Consider the following 23,044-nt stretch of genomic DNA (forward strand, 5'->3'; position numbering starts at 1 on the left):
TATAGGTGGAAGTTCAGGTGAAGGGAGTTCAAGCCTCAACAGCCAGAGGCTCCCACGCTGACTGTTCTGGGGTAAGTGCCTGCGGTGGAGGGAAGCCGCCCAGGTACCTCCAGGTTGTTGTGCTCAGTTCCCATTGCACAGGGTCAGAGCTCCCAGGAGTGTAGCAAGGTGGTAGCTGCATAGCTTTATGTGGTGATCTAAGGAATCCTCGCTAGTTTGTCATTGCTGCAGTAGTGTCACTGTTGCCCTGGACAGGAATGTAGTAGGGAAGGTGATGATAGTCGTGAGTGGAGCCTGCAGCAGTTAATGTCAAGGGATAAACAGTGCAAGACAGCTGTGAGGGCTCTTTTTTTACCCTGTGTTTGTGGTGCAGCAATGATTTCCAGAATAAGAACCGGGCAGGTACCATCTCCTATCTCCAAGTTGTTTTTTTCCACCCTCCCAGTGACAGGGGAAGCAGGGGCTGAAGAGCAGCATTATGAATATAACAACATGAGGCAGAAGAGATGGTCACATTCTTTATTTTCATTTTATCTCTTTAGCCATCAGTAAAGTGAATGGGCAGAAAACAACCAACTGAGCAGACAAATCCACCTTAGCTGGTTATTTCCAAATATAAATAACTGTGGGATGACTGAAATTGAGCCAAAATAGAAAAAGGGAGCTGGGTAATTTAAAAGACAAAAGTAAGCCTAGCTGCACTCCCTTTTCATAGTGTCAGTGAAGAGGAAGTACCATAACAAAAAGGAAGCTATGGTTACATTTGATCAGACATTTATTCCAACAGTAGGCATGGAATTGCACTTTTTCATGAAAATGCCAAAGCTGAAACGAGTCCAGTGCACTGGGGCCATTGTGCGCACTTAGCTTGATTTCTGCTGCAGCTCCTTCATTCTGTTCAGGGCACTGCCAGCTTGAAACCACTCTATCTGTGACTCGTTGAAGGTGTGGTTCAGCATGATTGTTTCTTGGCTCCCATTGGGATGCTTGATGATGCACTTCAGAGGCTGAAGGAAGAAGACAGTTTTTATTTCCCCCCTCTTCTCTCAAGGGAGCGAGTTAACTGAAGCTTCTCCCAGGAAAATTCCTACGTGTTTTTAAAGGGTTGAAAATTTCTTTGCTGTGAGGGTGATGAGGCACTAGAACAAGTTGCCCAGAACAGTTGTGGGTGCCCCCTCCCTGGAAGTGTTCAAGGCCAGGTTGGATGGGGCTTGGGGCAACGTGGTCTAGTGGAGGGTGTCCCTGCCCATGGCAGGGGGGTTGGAACTAGGTGATCTTTAAGGTCCCTTCCAACCCAAACCATTCTGTGATTCTAAAATGAAAAATTATAGCTGGGGGGGGGGTCTTAACACAGAAGTGTGATTGCAGTTCCTTCTAGGGAACACTTGTGCTTAAGGCAACAAGGCCAGGAATTCAGAATACTGTACAAGGGTTTCTTGTAACCATTCAGAATAACACGATCCAATTCTGACTTGCTCTCTAGCCCCCCCCCCCCCCCCCCCCAGACCACTGCTGCAAAGATCTCACCTGGCTGTCAGGCTGCACTGCCCACAGGTGCCCCGAGCACACAGCACGACACTGTTCCCGGTCAGTGGCACATCCCTGCCCGCCAAGTGCAATGATGAGGCACCCAATTACCTTTCCAGGTGCGAAGTCTGCCAGCCCTACAATGCTTAGCTTGTCCACAGGATGAATCTTGTTGTAATCTGCTGGATCAGCAAAAGTAAGAGGCAGTAGACCTTGCTTCTTCAGATTGGTTTCTGCAGAGAACAAACCACCAAGCACACTTGTAACAACACACTGCAGGGGATCAGGATTACCTTCTGGCTGCTCAGTGCATCTCAGAGTGGTATGCCAGCAACAATTACTATCTTTGTAGCAAAATGAGCATATCTGCTGTTTGTGGCATATCTAACTAGGTATGTACACCAGGATTCCTGACAGGAGAGACCGTAGGATCTGTCAGCAGATAGGGTTCATGCCCATGGGGCAAGGCGAACACCGCTTCCACCCAGACCAAATACATCCTGTTTACAGACATCACAGGGGAAGTGCGACTCACCGTGGATCCTGGCAAAGCTCTTGGTGATGATGACCCTGCCCCCCAAGTGACGTGGCTCCAATGCTGCGTGCTCCCTGCTTGATCCCTCACCATAGTTTTCATCTCCAATAACTGCCCATTTGACGCCCATTTTCTGTGACAAAAGAAACAGATGTACATTCCTGCCGTCACTCAAGTGAGGAATTAACAATAAATATCCACCCACGCAATCTGATTTCAGCGCTACACTACTGACATTGCTGTGCTGTGACACTTCCTCCCAGAAGGCTCCCTTTGGTTCTGAGGAAGGACGGAAATAAAGGAATTAAGTGCTTCACAGCAGTTAGGCACTGCCAGCCTTCACTAATGAGTGCTAGGGAAGATTGACCTTGGGACCCAGAGCAAATTGTCACCACCTTTCCTTCCATGGTCCTGTGCCAGAGCGGTGCTCACACCAGCCACAATCCCTGTTCTACTTCTGGAAGTGATACGAAAAACTAAATTCTCTCTACTGGAAGAACCAATCCGAGAGCATTGCCAAGCTGTCCAGAGGGCAAAAGAACATTTCTTGATGTTCTCAGCCAAGTTTTAAAGAATGAAGGGGACAAGATTAGAATTTATTTAAACATTAGGCTAGTCACTGGTGAAACACTGCAGGAGGCGAGATTTAGTTGCATTCTGATGACACCCATGCCTTGTAAGGTGTGCAGTGCCTAAAGGAATTCTTCCCCTTTCATCTACGATTTCTCGTCCCCCTCTGGGTCACAAGATCCTCCTCCCTCCTTCCATGTAGCAGGTCGGGAGAGAATCTCCTCCAGAAACTGCCATCATAAGAGTAGGTAAGTCCCAAGAAAAAGCCTCAACGCTGAGCAAATTCACAGCTGCTGTTACTTGAGAGCAGGAGGGTGAGATCCTCAGTCTTGGCACAGACTGCCCAAAGCATAAACACCCTCTTAAAATAGATGCGTCAGGGGAAAGTCTCACCTTGTAGTAACGGGCTGTGTCTGGGACTGGCCCAAACTCCTGGGTTAATGCATTCCTCACAGAGTTGGCTTTGCCATTTTCAATGTTGATGGCGCCAATGAGCAGGTTGTTGGAGATGTTGTCCAGATGGCCACGGAATTTGAGCCACGGGCCGGCTGCAGAAATATGGTCAGTGGTGCATTTCCCTTTTACCTAAAGGGTAGTAGAAAAGAGGTATGTCTTAGGATGGATCAGTGACTTGACCCTTCCTCAACACTTTTTATTCTGAAGGATCCCCACATCTCTTTTTAAGGGCACAAACCCAAGAGAATTGCATCTGTTACAGAATCAAGATACTCCAAGGCAGAACACAATGGTCATTCTGCATGTGTTGGGTAGGAAGAACATCCCTGTTCCAAAGGGTAAATTACAAAAATGAGCTTAGCCATGACATCTCCTGCCGTGTCCTCGCTTCCCTCAGCAACAGGTTCTTCAGGTACAAAAAGCAATTAAGCCCTTCCTGCTACAGCTCAGCCTCCCTGCTGGGGGAGTTCAGCAAGATGCTAAGTGTTTCCTCTTAAGTTTTCAATCTGCACATAAACCACCTCAGCTTATAGAACAGAATTCCCAACCAGAGATAATGGCCTTCCAACTGGCAAGTCCCAAAGTGCTTGCAAAGGAATTGCCTGTGACAAAAACTCTTGCACGGCTCACTGTGGCCCTTGTGAGTACCTGCAACTCTCTGCTGCTGAGAATCAGCGATGTTCCTGAACGTCAGTTCCTAAGGGACTGCATTTCAGAACGCATCACTGTATTAACTGATGTTTTCATCCTGTTAACTCACCCCAGGCAGTGAGGAGAAACCCAGGTCTTCATTAAGAGACTGAAATGCAATGTTAACTATTGTGAAGTAATTTCTCTTTCTATAAAATAGGAAGAGAACACACATACTGATGGATGAGAAGTTCCTAACAACCTCATTTCAGACAAAATGCATCTTAGAACACTCAGGTATTAAGAGATGCTAATTAAAGAACCTTTCTGCTGCAGGTTAGAACTGGGACAAATTCTGCAGACTGCACGGTATGGGCAAGATCGTATTACATGGTATAACAAGCTTCATTTTTCATAGTTTTAGCTAACCACTAGCCCAAAGGAGAACAGTCTCTTAGTTATAATAGAAAGAAGAATCAGAAGGAAACACCTGGAAGGAAGGAAGACCCTTGCTTCACTTCCCATAACAACATGGTTGTAGGGGAGTGAATCACAGATAGCTCAAAGGCACATCCAAAGCTTCTAGCAACTGATGTGCAAACCCTTGTTCGAGCAGTCCTGTCATAGCCAGCGTTCTGTCACTTCGCTCCTGACCTTGATGAGAATCAGCATGTCTTCTAGATCCTTGCCATCCCACTTATCGAAAGGCTCTAGAAGCTGGAGACGCTGGCTGGTGGGGCTCACGTCCACATGCTGCCCACTGCCATCCTTGGGAGGGTACTGATAGGTGTCCTGGCCTGGGTCAAACTCCTTCCAAAGGAGAAAGGAAAATCATCAGCCTTGGCCATCCCCAATGGCACACGAAGAGAACAAGCCGATACAGGCAACTGCCCCCCGTTCTAGCTGTAATACTAAGGAAGAGGTCAGTGCATGAAAGTTCCCTCTCTACACATAAAACATTACTAGTCACAGGCCTTCCCTCCCTCCATCTCCAGACTGAGCAGTTACCAGCTTGGGCAGCTCATCTGCATCAGGTGCTTCTAGTTTAAACTTCTTCCCATCTGCTCCAGTCAGGTAATCTGTCTCAGGGTTAAATTTTAGAGTGCCAGCAATGGACAGGGCTGTGACAATCTGAAGGAAAAAAAAAGAAAAAAAAAGACAAGTTTAAAGGCATATTCTTCCCCCCATCTCATTTGAAAGTCCTACACCTAACAGTCTCAGCCAGCAGCCAAGCTACAAACCAAGCTACACTGCGGCTCTTCTGCAGGCAGAGGAATTAGCTCTCAAGACACCCTGAACTGTTCCCACAGCGTCCCTCTGTCTCTTACCTCCGGAGAGGTCACAAACGCATGAGTCTCCGGATTGGCATCATTACGACCTGTGAAATTCCGGTTGTAGGACGTAACTATTGTGTTTTTCTCTCCTTTCTTGATGTCCTTCCTGTGAAAGAAACAAACACGCTTATCAAATCCAAAGGGAATGTTACTTTTAGATGTCTCACTGCTAAAATCCCCCAGCTTAGTTTTGGCAGCAATCACTATCTTTTGGAAACATGAATCGGTGCCTGGATGTGTTTTCCTCCCTTAAGCACAGACACAAAATGAAGTCAGACACTGATTCCTGAAGTAGTTTTCACCGCCCATGTCATGCACTGTCAAACTGTCTGAACAATAATCAACTAAGTGCATTGCCTTTGGACATCCCACCATTAGCAATGGCAAAGCCACATGAGAGTACATCTCCCATCCCTTCTACTAGAAATTTTCCTCCCTGCCACTCCAGTGATTGAAATTGCACCAATTCACTTTTCCTATTTTAAAAGGACCATACAAACTCCAGTCCACCCTCTCACAGGTAACAAATCTCTCTCCCCATTTTTTGCCTACTATAAGCAGCCTACAGGTGTGGCCACACTTGTGGCCATTCTGCAGCTTCACTCATTTAAAGGCTCAAATGAAATCTGCAGTCTCACTTCTCCTCCTCCAGTGCATCTCAGACAGCTATGGGCTTTTAAGCACGTATTTTTTAATTCCCAGTGTGTTATTTTTACAATCAAATTTGGCTTCACAGAGCACTTTAGGAGCTAAAAGATACAAAGCTAGAGTGAGGTCCATCTTTCACTTTACCTGTCCCACTGGCCAATGCATGGCCCACAAGCGTTGGCAAGAACCAGCCCTCCAACGTCTCGCAGGATTTGTGCCTGGGGGCAGAGAACAACTTTGTTACTAGTAGAAAGTCTGGAATAAGTTTCTAGGGGTGCTCTTTCAGGGGAAGAGGACACCTGCCTTCTAATAGAAAGCACCAAGCCTTTGAAAATTCCCCTCCTTGTTTCACTTACAAGTTTTCAGTCACTTTTATAAATACATGGGGTTTGATCCCAGTAAAGCTGTAAGTTAACACTGGGGAAAAGCATGGGATGACTTGCCATGGTGTTCTCATTCTCTACCTACTTCAGATTGAGCAGTCCAGCTACTTACAGATATTTGACTGAACGGCAGTGTCTGCTCTGATTAATATCCCACACACCTCCTGTCCGTGTAAGGAGAGAACTGGTGACAGTGCAGGCAAGCGTGTGTGCCTGCTCAGTCCATTCAGCAGAGGATTCAACTGAGAGGGCAGCCATTAAGGAAAGATATGACCGTGGACTTGGTTGGAGGAGGCATTAAGCATTAGCTGGACATAGCCACTGGTAAAAAGTCCTCATGCTGTGACAGTATCTAACATTTACTAAATATTAGAACTAATTAAAACATCATTTTCTGCACAGAAAAGGGGAGAAAGGTGACGGTTCCTCTAAAGAAACACTCCTTTTAAATCAAATATGAGTTTTGCCATAATTTAGTCTAAAATGGGAACCACCTTCCTACAAAGGGCTTGCTCACATCCTAAACTCTTCTTGAAGGAGAAAATCCACCTGGATTGCAAGTGGGTACTAGCCCTTTGTCAGCCATGGCCTTCCACAGAATCCCAGGAGCATGAGGCAACCTTTGCTATGCATACTGCTATCTCCTCCAGGCCTTGGTTCCTGACAGCAGTCTCAGCTCTGTCCAGTTCCAATCCTGTTATATGCCCAGGCAGTAAAGGTATCAGATCAAAATACTGTCAAGGTGATGGCAGGACCCACGGGCATAGTAACACAAGGCTGATTACTACAACAGTAATTGCACCTCTAGTGATAAGTGAAGACAAAGTTTAAGAGGTTTCCTTTAGTTACCTCCAGACTCCCAAGGTAACTCTGGAAGAGAGTTTAACGTTTACTGTTTGGAAATGTACAGAGCAGCCATACTCACATAACCATCTCTTTCAATAGTGGCACGGATCTGCTCTGAGCCTGGTGTGATTGTGAACTTGGATTTGCACTTCAGTCCATGTGCTAGGGCCTGTTTTGCCACTGCTGCAGAGCGTCCCATGTCCTCGTAGCTGGAGTTGGTGCAGCTGCCAATCAAGCCTGTGGTGTTTGACAGAAACAAGGAGGTGGTTACTGCAGCCCTGGTTCTAGGAAGCTTCTCCCTGACCCATCTCTCAGCAGAAAAAACAAGGGACGACCACCTTTTCTGCTGACAAGGAATCTGAAAGAGTTTCAGGTACTAACACTGCCAAGCCTCCCAGCAATATACTGCGGTCACAAGCAATCCCTTGTCCAGCTCTGGAGGTTGCACAGTCAGAACACACCACCTGGTCACTAGTCTGGTGGTTGTTTTACAAGATCCGAGTGTCACCTACTTGCACTTTGATTAAGCAAATTACTACAGAGAGGTATTGTTCCACAAAGACAGAAAAGGCTTCAAATCAAGATGGCAAGAAATGGAGGAAATCATGAAAAGAAAGCATCCTTTGTTACATGTATGAAGACCACATGAGGACATACTGCACAGTCCTAACAGCATTCTGGTGCTAACCAGCAAAAAATAAATCCTCTTTCAGTTTCAGCTGCTCTTGATCTTATTTGTAACACTATCGAATACTACATTTCCCACCTGGGATGGGGCCTTTACAATGTATTTGCATTCTTTTAATTTCCCCAGTGAGCAACACTTGAGAAGCCAGCTGACAGGTTACCATCTCACAAGCAAGTATATAAATATCCAAGTGTGCTCTTTAGGACAGCAAGTACTAACTTTACGATGTCCCAAGAACTCAACAGCCAACTGCTGGGAGGACTAACAATCGTGCTCCTGACAGATCTTTGCAACAGACAAATCCATGCAACAGGCTTTTAACAAAGGTGCTCTTCAACAGGTAACATTCCTGTCAACCCAGTCATTCAAAACTTTCCAAGAAGGAAAAAAAACCAAACCCAAACAAAAACTTGTCTGTCTCTTGAGATTAAAATCCCTCCAACTATCCCAGATCTCATCCCACACACCTGGCCCAGGTGGTCACTACTCTTCCCAGCAAATTCATATGGCCATGAAGAGATGGCACTGCAGCAAAGTCAAAGGACCTGCAGCAGTAATTAAAGGATTGGATCCCAAGCTATGTGACCAACCACTTATCCCAAGACAGCAACATTTATGCCACAAGGATGAAGGCAGAGGAAAGAGCAAATGCTACCCACCAACTCTGATATCAACAGGCCAGCCCTCCTTTTCTGCCACAGCACCAATATCTGACACAGGGTGCGCCAGGTCTGGTGTGAAAGGTCCATTGATATGCGGTTTCAGCTTTAAGAAACAAAGTCAGAAATTACAGTAGCCAAGAAAATCCCCAAAACACAGCAGCAAATCAATTCCTCTCATAGCTCTATCTGGAAGCTGTTTAAATAGGATTCTCCTACACGAACACCAGAGCGGGAGCTGTCAGTGAAGCAGACCCGAGTGTTTTTTGTATGTTCTAGCACAGCGCCAAGGGTGTTGCATCAAACTCCCACCTTGGTCCTCATTCACACAAAGCAGAGTCACATCACGACATCCAAGGTGGCAAGCAGGAAGGAAGCCTTACCTCACTGAGGTTGATTTCTATCACCTGGTCATACTGACAACCAGAATCCGGTACCAAGTGTTGCTGGAATTCATCCGCCAGTGCAGCTATGTCTGGAGTGAGAAAGAAGGGAGATCTGAAAAGTGCAGCAATATGAAGGAAAAAAAAAAGCTTGGAACGACTAAACACAGGGGGTCCACCATGTACTCGCTTGTACCAGATGACCTATGGGACCATGCAAGGTCAGAAGTCACATCAGACACCACTGTAGGAGGATGCTGCTTCCGAATACACCTTCACTTGAACTCACACTTCTACCCACTTCAACTCTCAAACTGTCTTACCGGCTCTCCCAGTCTTGCCCAAGTATTTCTTCATCCGTGCGTTGTAAGGAAAGACTGATGTGGTAGCTCCGATTTCAGCCCCCATGTTACAGATTGTTGCCATTCCTAGAGAAGGAGTGGGAGAAGAGGTCAGGGTCAATGAGAAAGTCCAAGTCCACCCAATTCTCCAAAAGACAGTCCATGGAAGAGACAGCAAAGTCAAGAGAGATCAGGGCATTAGCCCCTGAAACCTAATTCCACAACAGAGAGGACACACTGACTACATAATGGCTGGCTCAGTCCCTAATGTTTCTGATAGATACAGTGCCTGCGACCAGACTTTTCTGCAAGGAAGGAGCTGAAAGCTACACTGATTCTTGCAGATACTGGAAGGGATGACAAGGAACCTCATGTCTGCACTGAGCAACAAATATATTTACAGCAGTGAGCAGTGTCTCTGCTACCTGCAATGAGTGTCCTGTCCCTCCCTACTATCTCATTTATCCTTACTGGAAGAGCCAGAAATTTGTGACAAATCTAATGGGTTGAATAAAAAGCTTCCAGTGATGGAACACAGAAAAAAACAAAAAACATTTGCTCATGGCACTGGGATCACTCATACCTTTCAAGGACACAGCGATGAAGCTGTAGAAGCTACATTTAATGAGCTAGGAGCAGGTGTCACAGGTCAAGTTCCTCTGATTTCACAGAAGAAAAATCCCAAATTGCTCTCAGTTTGTAAAATCAAACACTCCACATTGTAGCCAAGCCGTGCAAATGGAGAGAAGCCTAGCTTGAAGGCAGCACTTCAGGCCAAAGGAAGGGACACTTCTCGTATTTTGGTCCTAACCAGTGTTAATACAGACAGCTGCAATCTTTGCTGGTTCAAATTCAGCACCCAAGACCCACAATTAGCTAGTGTGAGACTGCATGTTACAAACTGTTGCTTCCTGGTCTCCCCTCTGCCCTGCTTTTCTAAAAAGCTTTTTCTGTAGCAGCTGTCACACATGTACCCACTTCAACCTGTTTGTTTCCCTCTATCCACAGCCTATTTTAGGCTGAAATGAAAATGTCATCCTTTATCTCTGACATCTCCACCCTCTAAGCATACGCCAGAATACCTCCACCCTTACTCTTACCCTGACGCACCATCTTACAGGATTCTTCACGGTTATCCATTCAGCGTTCTCAAAGTCACAAGAAGATTTAATGAAGGGAGGTCACTTTTTCACCGAGAAGGAGAGCTATCTTGTTACACCACTCTCACTCACTCTCCCAGTTTGCCACGTACTAATCATCCAGTCAGGCTAAGGGAGAACGTTTAGCACTTCTTGCCTGATTCCCTTCCCAGCCTCCACAGACAACTCAACACCCAGCTCAACAACAATCCACTCCAGATAAGAGATGATGTCTTACCAGTGCAAGAGATTGAATCCACACCAGGCCCATGGTATTCAATGATGGCTCCTGTTCCACCCTTGACAGTGAGGATACCAGCCACTTTCAGGATCACATCTTTAGGAGAACTCCAGCCTGAAAGCTTGCCAGTCAGTTTTACACCAATAACCTGAGCAACATTAATGGAAAAATAAAAATTAAAATACTGACACCATTTCCTTTCATCAGCCAAAACAATTCCTCAGAATTTTTCCTAAGAATCTGGGTGGTCACAATACCAAAAAGGAGAAAATCCTGAAGAATCAGAACATGTGCACAAGGGCTGAAACCACTGACAGGGCCAACTGAAGGGAGATCAGTACTCACCTATCGCTCTTAGTCCCTGAAAAAAGTCTGGAAATGGAAACTCAAAGCTACCGATGAATCATAGACCAGCTGTTTAAGCCAGCATGTGATTACAAACAAGACTCTAATGGTATATAGTGCCTTATCTATGTAGTGCCTGAAAATCAATGTTTCTTACATATCTTATATCTCACCCTTCAGATGGAGGATTAGTATTCCTTTTGCTCCTACCTTTGGGCATTTGAGCTCCCAAGGGATTCCTGCCATGACATCTACAGCATCAGCTCCACCCACACCAATGCAGATTCCTCCCAAGCCACCTCCATTGGGGGTGTGTGAATCCGTGCCGATCAGCATAACCCCAGGGTAGGAGTAGTTCTCCAGAATGATCTGAAAATAAAAATGGATTGTTTGCTTGCTTATTTGTTGGGAAAGGAAGGGGAAGGCAAGAACAAGAATTTAGATCAGTTTGTATTTGCAGACTGCGGTAGCAAGAAAGCAATTGAATTTGGTTCGGATTGGAAATTCACTTCTGTTACAAACTCCTTGTAGAGGATGTAATGACAGAACAAAGTACCAAGTCTCAGCCCCAGGATCTTTGCTCATCCCAGGATAGCAAGAAAACTTAAAAAGCGATCTCCATTTTTTCACTGGAAGACCTCTTCCTGCCAGTTTAGGCTTTTGCTAAGGTGCCACCTTTGTTAGGGCTCAAGAACCTGTTCCTTAGTCTCCACACCCTTAATCAACTGCTGAGCAAGCCAGTTCACCTATCCAATGCTAGCGAGACCTTTCATAGTCTTTATGCTCACGCAGCAGAATACCAACAGGCTCTTCCAATCCATGCTGCCAGCCAAAACTTAATCACATAGAAGAATCCCTCACAAATACACTGAGAGGCTGCCCTTCCCTTACTGCTGCTATTGATTGCATGCAAGACTCTTCAACTACTAGCAAAGCCACAAAACAGTTCTTTAATGAAAAATTATGAGTTTTCTATAGTAGTGAACCAGTAGAGAACTCAAGCTAATGAGTTTCTCATTGCATATGCGCCATACCAACATTATGGACAGCCTTTCTGGGAAGCACACAACTCACAGCACGTGCATTACAGAACAGCTTGGACAGACCAAAGGTGGTCTGTTAGTGAGAAGACCAAGGTTTTGCCTCAAGTATTTCCACCTTTATCTGTTTGTAGCTCACATTAATATACTTGTGCAAGAAAGGTGACTTTCAAGGCCTCACTTTGTCAGAGTTGGACTCTGAAGCTATACAACACAACCAATTTTCTCCAGATGGAGAAAGTCAGCCCCAAGAAAGCTGATAACCACAGCACAGAGCTATGTTGCCACGGGACAGATGTTAGAAGTGGTTTCAGAGCACAAATGACCTGAGGTGTTCCCATGCCCTTTTGGAGAGTTCACCTGTTCCATTTCCTTTCTCTGTTGCGTCACACCAAGTTAAAGTAACCTTAGTAACTCATTTTGTAGCTAAGAAAACATAGCAGAGAGCTCTTGACTGCACCTGGTCACAAGTTCCCTGCTGACAGGATGCTTACCAGTCATCCATTCTCCTCTCCACTCCTTTTGCTTCGTGCTGCACTTCAATTTTTACTGCCTGAAACTTGAAGGAACAATGAAAAATGTCTACTATACCCACAAAGCAAATCAGCCAAGAGCAAGTTAGGGAAATTCTGCCAGAGGTGCTGGTTTTAAAAACTAAAAAGCCTCATTAAGTGCTAAGTTATCTTGGGACAGTCATATTCTTTTAAGGTGCAAGTGCTGTAACAAGAGAATCCCATACTTGGAAACTGTTTTGCATTTTATTCGATTCACATAGCAACTCATTATGTGTTGCTATTCTTGAGTACTTGAGTAAGCTGCCCTGTTTGGTGTCCTTATATACTCCCCTGGTTTTTATGGAATCAAACGCATACAAAATAACCCTAAAAAAAGTATGTTCCCAAAGCTGCTTTCCTTACCACCAAAAGCAATTCACATTAGCCCTACGTACCCAGCTTCATGGCATCACCTTACTGTCCCAATTGTACCAAGAGGAGTCAGCCCACAAGCAGTTAAGATATTTCAAGCTTCTGTGATTCACGTGGCATGCTGTTGGCACTACCTAATCACACATCAGGTTACAGTTTGACCAAAATAACCTTTAAGAAAAACCACTGTTGTCAAGATAACTGAAAGAGAGCAAGCAAGAAACCTCATCTGCCTCGAGGAAAGCAAGTTGTTTCCCTACGCTGGTGAAATTCTCTAATGGTTTGCACCTGAGCTCCCTTTTCACCATAAGGTAAAAGGGCCACTGCCATGTCCAAAGATTGCAAACACACACACGCTTTACCTGGTGAATGATTCCCGACCCAGGTTTCCAGAATCCCACTCCGTACTTGGCACCAGCCGTTGCTAGAAAGTTGTACACCTCCTGGTTTATGTCCTATTCACACAGGGAAACGCATAGTATTAGTAACACGTTGTGTTCTTCCATACATCAAGAGCTCCTTCAAACACATTCCCTTCCCTCCCATGCCTGTCTGTAGTTTGCTCCACAGTTTTGTGGCAGCTAGATGGAGGTGCACGTCACTCTTAAAACCAAGAGGGATCAAGACTGTTTGCCAGTCAGTTGTAACAGGTCATTTAATTTCATCCAACTTGAAGCTCTACTAAAGCACCTTTTTTAGTTTCCAATTCCAAACAGCACAAGGGAAGTAGCACAATTAAAGGAAAACCCTGCCAATAAGGCATTTAAAAATGCTCTGTTCATTTCTTGTATTCTCGGGGGGGGGGGTGGGGGGTGGGGGGGGGGGGGGGGGGGTGGGGGTGTGGTTGGGTGTTTGTTCTAACCTGTTTCCCCCTCTTCTTCTAGCCCCTCCTTCCTTCTCTACCAGCTGTTCCTTTTGCTTTACGGATGCTTTGCAGACATTTCAAACCCCTTAGATAAGCATTTTGGCTTTGTTTGTACAGATTAAGAAATGGAACTGGAAGCTGCTCGCTGCCAGGGGAGTTAGTGGGTGTCATTTCTCATTCTACCAAGTCCCCCGTTTAAGACTCACACAATGCTGCCTTTCTTGCTGCACTATCACCATTATCGGTGGAGGTCACACCATGAAAATTGCTTGTGAGAATAACAAGGGTTGCCAAGGAAGTATGACATTATTATGTCCTGATCGTTCTTGGCAGAGGAGTGGCAGAGAAGATAAGATAAGCACTAGGAGGAGAGAGTTTCTTAAAGACTGTTCTCATGCAGCTACGCTTCAGAATAAAGAGAAAGGGGAAGCTGGAGATAATGGAAGAATTGTCTCAGCACACATTTGCTGAAGTTTCCCATGAGGCAGCAGCAGTTCTTTAAGCCTCGTTTTCCACTGGGAGTCGGGTCACTTCACTCTGTTTGTGCATCCCTCCCCCAGTAAAGCATGCTGATGTGCCAGGAGCAGATCCAAACCACTCTCTGGCCTGCCAGCATTCATTGTGTGCCAACTGGCAGCAGCAGAAGCAGAACCCAGTCAGAAGAAGGCAGGACCTTGACTTGCTCTGCTCAAAGCGGATGGCAAAGGAAGGACTCGGCTCAGCTCAGGGCTGCCACGAATAGAATTGCACTACAGAGAACAAATGCAGGAATAGGGGGAAGGGGAAGACAGGAGGTTAAGGGAAGAAAAGAAACTGTCTTATTTCGTAAGTCCCAAATTCTTCATCGCACAACTTGGGCACAACTTAGGACTGAGACAAGTGGGGCAAGAACTCCCCCAGTTCACTCCTGAGTGGTTTAAGTTGCTTTGCTGTGGCCTGAACAAGGAAGCCAAAAGCAGTTACTTCAACATCAGGAATTTCTGACAATAGATATGGACTAAAATCTTAAAATGCAGCTGAGCCCCCCCCAAACTGTTTACTGTTTGTAAATTTTGGTATCAACGTCCAAGGCACAACTCCTCCTGGCTCTGACAGTGGATTTTGGCTAGGTCTACTTGGAGTAACAAGATTTCCCCCACCTCCCTGCTACCCTAAGAGCATGTTCTTCCTTGGCAGATGCATTGTGGTGAACGTGTCTATATTTAATAGGAGCCCCTATGGAGGAATAAGCAGTAGAACAGTGAGTGGAAAATTTAAAAAACGCAGTGAATCAGCAGGTGGACAAACAAAACATTGACATTCCCAAATAAAAAACATCCTCCCTGCTTCTATACATATTTATACCTACCCTCACTAGCCCTGAAAACTGCACATGCTTCAGTTGGTGTTCTTCAGCCAATCACTAGCAAATGGTTTGGGAAACAAAAGCAGTTTTTTGCTCCCCCTTCACAGGATACACCAGTGCAATGCAGACACATGCTCAGGAAGTTTTTCACGCTGCCACACTGCGGCATAAACAGAATAACTCTCTAGAGTAATCTGTCTTCCTTTTTTTCCCCTTTGAAATAGATTTTTCCTCTTCCCTTAGCTGAAATATCTCCTGACCCTCCAGAACACACATATGGCTTGGACTTCCACCATTAACAGATTAAGACTAGCTGCTTCTACATTCATGATCCTTTAAACCATGTAATGGATAAGTATCAGCTGAAAAACTCCCAAAGATCCATTTACTCTGACCTGTCTACAGAGCTGACCACTACAGGCAATCTGTTACCATATCTGATTCATGGCTGTCCTGCTGGAAAAAATAAAATTAAAATCTCTTCCTTTGACTGGAAAGAGGCTTTCAAAGAGACAGAATTTAAGTCTCTGCAATAGTGACCTTGGCTCTTCGAAGATCCTTTTCACCACCTAACTGGGCTTCAATGAGGTGATCACAGTGGATGGTGGAAGGCACAGCCACTTTTGGCAGCCCGCTGCTGATGAACTGTAGCATTGCCATCTGAGCAGTGGCGTCCTGCATGGCCACGCGGTCTGGCCGTAAGCGCAAATAGGTCTTGCCCCGCTCAATCTCCTGTTTTGCTGGGTCATCCAGGTGTCCATATACAATCTTCTCAGACAAGGTCAGGGGACGGTCAAGCCTGGGGAGAAGAATTTTAGTATCTGCATCTTGTGTACTTCAATATTTGTCCCTTTTAAGCACATAACAGAACACTTCCCTATATCACTCAAACCGTTAAGGCCTATTAAGACACAGAAACCTGCATGCTCCTCTTACAGCACTAAAGTATCAACTGGCAGCCAGCTAAAACAAGGGCTCAGTCCAGAAAGTTCAAAAGTATATGGATTGATATCACTTTATGCTTTCTTTTATAATCTTCCTATACAGTAAAAGAAACATTGACTCTGCTCATTTCTTGAGTCATACTCCAGGACAGCAAATGCGGAGGTGAGACAGAGGTCAGACTCAATTCACAAATACCAGATCCCACAGCAAGCAAGTACAACTAAGCAGAGTTTTATGACCTCAGATCTTTCATCCTGCAGCTGTATCAGTTGAGGAAGCTCTTTATATCAGTGGTGAGATCTTCTGAGAAGTAACTAAGTAGAAGTGAGAACTATCGCATTTAACAAAGGACACAAAGACTGAAGGACATGTCGTACAAACCACTGCCGAGGTAAGTGGAGCAGGAATGACAACTTAGCAGGCACACAAGCCTCCATCAGCAGATTAAGGTCACTATGTTTACCTATGCTACAGATTCCTAGCCCTCCTTTCCGTGCCTAACGCCTACAGTGGAACACAGGAGAACATTCACTGTCAAAACACAGCGCAAAGGAGCATTAGGCTATAATGACCACTGCCCACACACTGCTTCCCCAGAAAGGAGCAAGGGCCAGTGTGAATGGATCCTCAAAGAGGGCATTAAACAAAGAGGACAGAGCCCTTTCTGGCACCTCCTCTGCACTGACCTTGTTCTCTGCATGTCGCAATGTTTCATCGTAACCTTCAACCCTTCCCACAGCACCCCACCACCACCTGGGGACACCAGAACTCATGTTTCACTACATTTATGACTGCCACCGCTCAAAGCTGCTCTCACTAGTAAATATTCCCTATGCCAGGGCCCCATGACATTTTTTTCCTCCTCTCCTGTCACTGTAGAGCCGAATTCTGCACATTGACCCCTCCGCTCTTCCCTCCTCCACTCTTACCTCTTACGGACAATGTTGATGTTCTTCTCCAGCTTTTCATAATTTATGTGTTCATTAGGCTCAAAGTGGCTCATAGCCACCTTGGCCCGCTGGCACAGGACAGGAGCAACATGGTAGCGTCGTATCCCACTATTCAAGGCATGCTGGAAAAAGGAGAATATTAGCACTGGAACCTTGCGGAGTGAATTCCTATCATGTATCAATAACCCAATTGTTTTTCAGTTGTTTTTCCTGGGATTCAACAGGCTGAGGAATAGAACAATTGCAAAGGTTTTTAAAGGCACTCAATGAATGTTTGATGGTACGATACTGCGTATTATGTTAAACAGTGAGACACTAGGTTACCCAGAACAGGTAACATTTACTAAATTATTTTACATTTCTATTTATAGCACCAGATGCCTTACACTTTCAGTGAGAAATCTGCTTTCAGGCAATGCTGAAATAATTCTTAAGCAAACACCAGTTTGCTATACTCCTGACATATTACAGCCATGGTGGAGAAGAACTTACGCAGTTTCCGAAGCAAGCTAACCCTAGGTTTGTATTTGCTCACTGGTCCTGAGTTTATATTGAAGGACTGGAAGGTGACACAGTATGGGACTGAGTAGATACCAGTTTGTTCCACCATCACACACTAAGTTCCGTATACAGGGTCCCTGCATACCGTTACAAAGCTTGTTGTATTTCCACAGACGATAAGCCGCGTTTCAGTGCTAGCTAGAGTGACTTTGATGTACGTGTCCGGTCTACAATGTTACACAGAGCAGGAGAGAGGCAAAACACAGAACACATCAGCTTCACCAACCTGGCTGTGCAGATCCAAGTGCTATTTATCTTCAATCTCTCAAAGGCATCCTCGCCTTTCCCCTAAGAAAAGCCATGCACTCGCCCTACAGGTGAGTTAACAACAAGATAGATGAACTATACTGCAAGCTGAACACATCAGCAGAAAATGCCACAGAAAAAAAAAGCCCAGATTTCGTTTGGCAGCCTCCACAGTGAAACAGTTCCCTGGAACAGAGGAAAAGGGCAGGCTATGGCGAGACACCTTTACAGCACCTGACCTGAAAGAGACAGGTCAGTACCCAGGGTTAAAAGGCTCTCACACAGTTTTGAAAACTGAGTCAGAGCGCAGCCTCCATAAACACTTCCAAGGATTTGGCACATGCATTTCTTACATCCTTTGAAAGTCTCAGTCATCAGCACTAGAAGTTTGGAAACAGACTGAAGACAAGAGTTCAAAGTTCTTCCTCCTCCAACATTACACTTTAATCTTAGTCTGTTTTTTCTATTCATCCTCTACTTCAGCATTACAAGGTTTTGACAAGTACAGGTTAATAAACATAGCAGTATTGCACTAAAAATCCCTTTCGTATGTATGACTGTAAATCAGCAAGTATTCCTTGAGCAGAACATAGTATCTACCACTGGTTTTGCATTGGCAAAAAAAGCTAGTCAATTCTTTAGATCTGTTCAGGAATTTTTAATTTTTCCTTGTGAACATTTTTTCCAGTTTTCTTGTTACCAGCATTGAAAATATTGCCTGAAATAATCACAATCAATGAGACGTCACCAATTTTTATCAAAATATCTTGCTTTATTGTCCTTTTGATAACATTTGTTAGTATCTTACATAAAAAAAAGTTCAGAAAAATCTAGGCAAGATGGTAATAGCCAGCACAATAGCAATAAGAGTGTAGTTTTTTACGAAAGAATCCTAAGCTATTAGATATGCAGGTTTTGGTAGGAGCAATACAAACCTACAGCAGCTGCACACCACTTTTGTTAAAGAATATCTGAAGTAAGTGAACATGGCGATACAAGAGAGGGCACTGCTCCTCCAGGAGTACAAATGAAACCCAGTCATCAAATTTCACTGTGCTGCACTTTAAACTTCCAGAAGGTGTCACAGGTGTCAGAGTTGAGACTTTTCCTTCTTCCGCCAGCAAAAAAACCCAAAACAAACAAACTCATACCAAACCAAACACCACCCAGCTTCTCATTGTTTAACATACATAAGCTGCTCTTTACTTAGTAGCCACACACAACTTCTGTGCTTGTTTTGTTCTGCCCTTTTTTTTAAACTTGAGCGTTTACCCAGCACAATTAATGCTGTGGAAATGTCTTTATCTCACAAGATATCCAGTATCTTGTGAAAGTCTCCAACTGCTGGAGTTTCCAGCTGGAAAAAACAGTGAAGGATTTCATCGACAGTCATGGAAAAACAAGCTCTTCCCCCAGACTAGGAGAAGTATTTTGGTTTAATGCAGAAATTTCTTCTTCCCCCTTCCCCAAACTAACCCTGTAACACAACTGATTAATGGAGTTCCTCCTTGTCACCCAGTAAACCGAAAACTAAATTTCACCATAATTCAGTACACAGAACAACAGATTTGCAAATTAAAGTAATGGCAGGGGCTTCACAGCATTCTAGCCTTGCTTGGCACCAAAGCTGATTATGATAAAAATCCGAAGCAGGGCTCTCCAAAGAGAGATGCAAAGAAACTTTTGAGATAATATTCAGATAAAATATTTTCAGTTTGAACATACATGTCTATGTATCTTTTTACTTCATGAAATGGCTCAATGAAATGTAGTATCTGTTCAAATACTATATAAATATTCAAATGGTAATTGCAGAAGTAGCAGTACAAAGTAGTTGACTCCTGCTTGATCACAAATTCAGGCTACCTGAAGTGGGAAGGGAGCATGTTTGAGGTGAAGGATCCTGTCTGGACGTGTAGATCAGCAAAAGAAGTCTGGAAAAGTGAAGTCTGTTTCTGTGATGGCCAGTAAGACTGGGGAGAAAATAATCACCTAGGCCAATCAGTTTCAGAACACTAGAGAATCATTTTTGTCTACATGAGACTTTTAAAAGGCACTTATTAAAAAAGCACTATCTTCATTTTACTGGGGTCTAAATCATTCCACATCTCCACTCTACTGGGAGTTAATTTCATTCAATATGGATGTTCTCATGTTGGCACTCAACAAGCCTAAGAATCCTTCACCAACAATGAGCTACAGCATACACTGGTTCAAAAGTCTGATCTTTCCTCTTAAAGAATCTACAATACATCACTCATCCCACTTGTCAATTCTCCATGCCTGTCCTTTTTCCATTGCATCCTCAGAAATGAGGTGGCAGAACTACAAGATCAAGGAAAAGCCACAAGCCTAACAGTTGCCAGCTTCATTCCCTCTCACTCTTCCCTGAAAGAGTAGGTGGTTTGGGAGGCTTCTATGGTGGGTTTTTTACTGAGTAGTGAGAAGTGCCTCGAGACCAACAGCCAAGGGAAGTAGGCAGCCAGCAACCTATACATTTTCCCTTTTTTCCAGGAATTGTTAATTTCCAGACTGACCATCCAGCAAACAGCTGATGATCTCTCATCTGGCACTGAATTTATTATCCCAGCACCTGTGTGTCCTTATTCAGATTTCAGTAAAAGAAACGGCAGCAATCATTACAGGGCTCCTAAGACTATAGGCATTTTCACAAGTGGAAAGCTTCCTTAAAAGACACAAAAAAAGCCAGCCTATTAAATGGGTCATTATTTTTTAAATCTCTGTAAGGAAGCCAACACTTATCTTTATAGATTTTAAAAGCTCATCTTCAAAAGCTGGCTCTCTTGCATTTAGCTCACTACACTGAATGGTCCACATGCAAGGGGAGTCTGAAATCAGAAACTAACTTACATTTTGGCAGCAGATATGGTAGACGAGTCCAGTAAGCAAAAGCTCATGTTCAAAAGAGTAGCAACTGTGCTACATGCACTCCTTTCTGGGAAATCAGTCCTAGAAATCCTAGCTGAAACCCAAAATACCATCTTTACTCATCCTCCCTGTTCTAAGAACACTGGCCAAGTTTCCAACATTTACCATGATTCAGCCTAAAAAAAGCAGTGTGGTATAATCAAATTGTAAATGCAGTCTAATTTTCTAGACACACCTCCAAAGAGCAACCAAAATTAGGGTTCTGAAGATCAGTTTAGCTCTAGCCAACACTGCTTTTTGCCAGCATACAAAAAGCTTCCCATACATAATTTCAGTACTTACCTACAAGGCTTCAATAAAATCCTGATACTTCAGACTGTTTAGAGTTTTACAGTACTACTTTTTCAGTCAATCCTCAGCCAATGTGGCTCGAGAAATGGAATGCTACTAAAAGCATCTCTCACATAGGCATGAAAAAGATCTTGACCCTTTGAGGCTATTAGAAAAATTGTACTTTAAATAGGACAGTCAGCCCAAACCAGCTAATTCCAATTTATTTCCCTCAGTGGTAAGCTTCCTATGCAGTTCCAAGTCCAAAACAGTTCTTGGACGGGAGGTGAGTAGAACCAATGTTAACAACATATGCCACGGTCAATGCTGGCACTATCATTGTGACTGGCAAAGTGATCCTCATATTCATCAATCTCTTGACTACTACACATGGGCCAAAAAAACCAAAAAAGCCTCCTAAAGACATCACCTAGAAGTATGTTTGATTACCATCACAGATTTAGTCCTTCACAGGGGGAAAAAAAAAAAAACGCACTCTCAGCCTGATAACAGAAGACAGCCTCCTAGAATATTAAATTCCCCATATTCACTGTGCTAGCACAGCCTTTGTTTCACATTACACAATATTTATCTCAGTAAATCAGTAATTGTTCTCATGCAATGACACACCATAAAATGAGAACTAATTCATTACCCTAATAAAGGATTTGCCTTCATTTTATGAGTAGTCATTTCTGTTCAAAGTACAAATTAAAAACTATTTAACAATTAAGAAATAATATACCAACCTAATTGAAATGGTGTTATTCTGTAAGTTTTGCTTAAATTTAAAAAAGCTATACTTTACTAAAACACCTAGAGTAAGGAAGTAATATAAAACATGAATGAAGCTTCACAAAATACTTTCACAATACTAGACACCAAGTTCTTGACTTTGGCTCCCTAAGAAAAGGGAACACATTGGCCAAGGTCACAAATGGCAAACTGAGAATTTAAATTGCCTGACTTAATCACATGCTTTAAGGGGAGCACATGCTTCCTTATCTCTGTTAGCCCTAAAAAGAAAAGAAAATTGCATCCTGATATTTGCTTTCCAGGCTTTAAAAGATCATGAAATCTTTATTATTGAGTACACATTAAACACAATCATGTCTCAAGTAAGAGAATCTCAGTGGCGAGGTCATATTACAGGTAGATGTGATTTTTAGAGGTCACGGTAGACAAGACTATGCGAATCACTATCACTGCCTTGAAAAAAAAGGCAATTTAATGTGCCTGCCAGGCTGCTTTTTCAGTCTTCCTAGGTTCCATTTATATACAGATCCTGGCATCTTTTTTACCTAGGGGCCTCTGTCTGCATTAAAAGTAGGACCAAAACATAGAGCCTTTGCGCTCACTCACACAACGAGGAGTCACCTTGTGCTACTTGCTAAGAGAAAGAAACAGAAGACGAGATGAAGAAAAAAAAAAGAAGAAAGATGAAGAAAAAAAAAGCACGCCCCCGGGAAAGGCTTTTTATTTCGCCGTTAGGGCCCGTGCCCTCAGGCTCGCCGCTCCGCCGGGCCCGGGGTTTGACAGCGATCCCAGCCCGCCCAGGCGGGGTCCGGCCGGGGCGGGGAAGGCGTCGCGGCCAGGCCGCGTCCCCGCCACCCCGTTCACCTTGCCCTCACCTTGACGACCGGCCGGGCACGGCGGCGGGAGGCGCCCTGCCCCGGGGTCCGGGAAGCGGCTGCGCTACCGCCGCGGCCTCCCCGCTATCGCCATGGAAACGGGGCGCTGGGCCGCGCCGGGGACACGCTGACCTACACGCGGAGGCGGGGACAGGCGGGGACGGCTCGGAGCGGAGGCTGCAGCCGCCCGCCCGGCGGATAACGGCCCTGGTCCCGCTGCGGCTCATTCACTCGCTCTTTCCCGCCCGCCTGGCGCCCGCCCCGCCCGCCGCCGCGCCGCCCCGCTCACCCGCAGCCGAGCCGCCAGGACGCAGTACGGCGCCATTTTGTTCACTGACAAAGATGAAGTCGCGCTCCGATGGCGTCACGCGGCCCCTTTCACACCTCCGGCGCGCGGGCGGGGACACCACGGGGCAGGGCCGCACAGGTCCTGGCAGGGAAGTATACGGTCCAAAAAGGCGGCCACCGGCTGAGGCGCGGGTTTTCCCCGGGCGGGAGAAGGTAACTGTGGAGTGACTCCGTCGAGAAGATTTTCTCTGCGGTCCTTCGCGCGATCTCGCTCCGGCGTTCTCGTTTCGGGGCTGTGCTTTT

At 44.9% G+C, this 23,044-nt stretch overlaps 1 protein-coding gene across 1 annotated transcript; it reads right to left on the bottom strand.

The window, feature by feature from the left end:
* Positions 1-505: 505 nt before the first annotated feature.
* Positions 506-23,023, bottom strand: ACO2 (aconitase 2). The gene is made up of 18 exons (XM_075751435.1): positions 22,743-23,023; positions 16,776-16,918; positions 15,442-15,700; positions 13,054-13,146; positions 10,936-11,094; positions 10,378-10,528; positions 8,983-9,087; positions 8,660-8,751; positions 8,277-8,382; positions 7,009-7,166; positions 5,845-5,918; positions 5,047-5,158; positions 4,727-4,849; positions 4,373-4,528; positions 3,026-3,217; positions 2,063-2,195; positions 1,639-1,760; positions 506-1,007 (listed from the first exon to the last, which is right to left on the bottom strand). Exons 1-18 carry the CDS (start codon positions 22,776-22,778, stop codon positions 864-866), a joined length of 2,358 nt encoding a protein of 785 aa, XP_075607550.1. The 5' UTR covers positions 22,779-23,023; the 3' UTR covers positions 506-863.
* Between the last annotated feature and the right edge of the window lie 21 nt (positions 23,024-23,044).

Source organism: Balearica regulorum, chromosome 1 (assembly GCF_011004875.1).
Source record: "Balearica regulorum gibbericeps isolate bBalReg1 chromosome 1, bBalReg1.pri, whole genome shotgun sequence".
NCBI lineage: Eukaryota > Metazoa > Chordata > Aves > Gruiformes > Gruidae > Balearica > Balearica regulorum.

What these genes read in the sequence shown, in the direction of transcription:
- ACO2 (XM_075751435.1), bottom strand. Translation starts at nt 22,778, where the DNA reads ATGGCGCCGTACTGCGTCCTGGCGGCTCGGCTGCGG. An exon ending in GGGCAAGACTGGGAGAGCCG is followed by an intron (nt 8,752 to 8,982) that starts GTAAGACAGTTT and finishes TTCTCACTCCAG; the next exon opens with ACATAGCTGCACTGGCGGAT. An exon ending in ACACAGCCCGTTACTACAAG is followed by an intron (nt 2,196 to 3,025) that starts GTGAGACTTTCC and finishes CTTTTGTCACAG; the next exon opens with AAAATGGGCGTCAAATGGGC.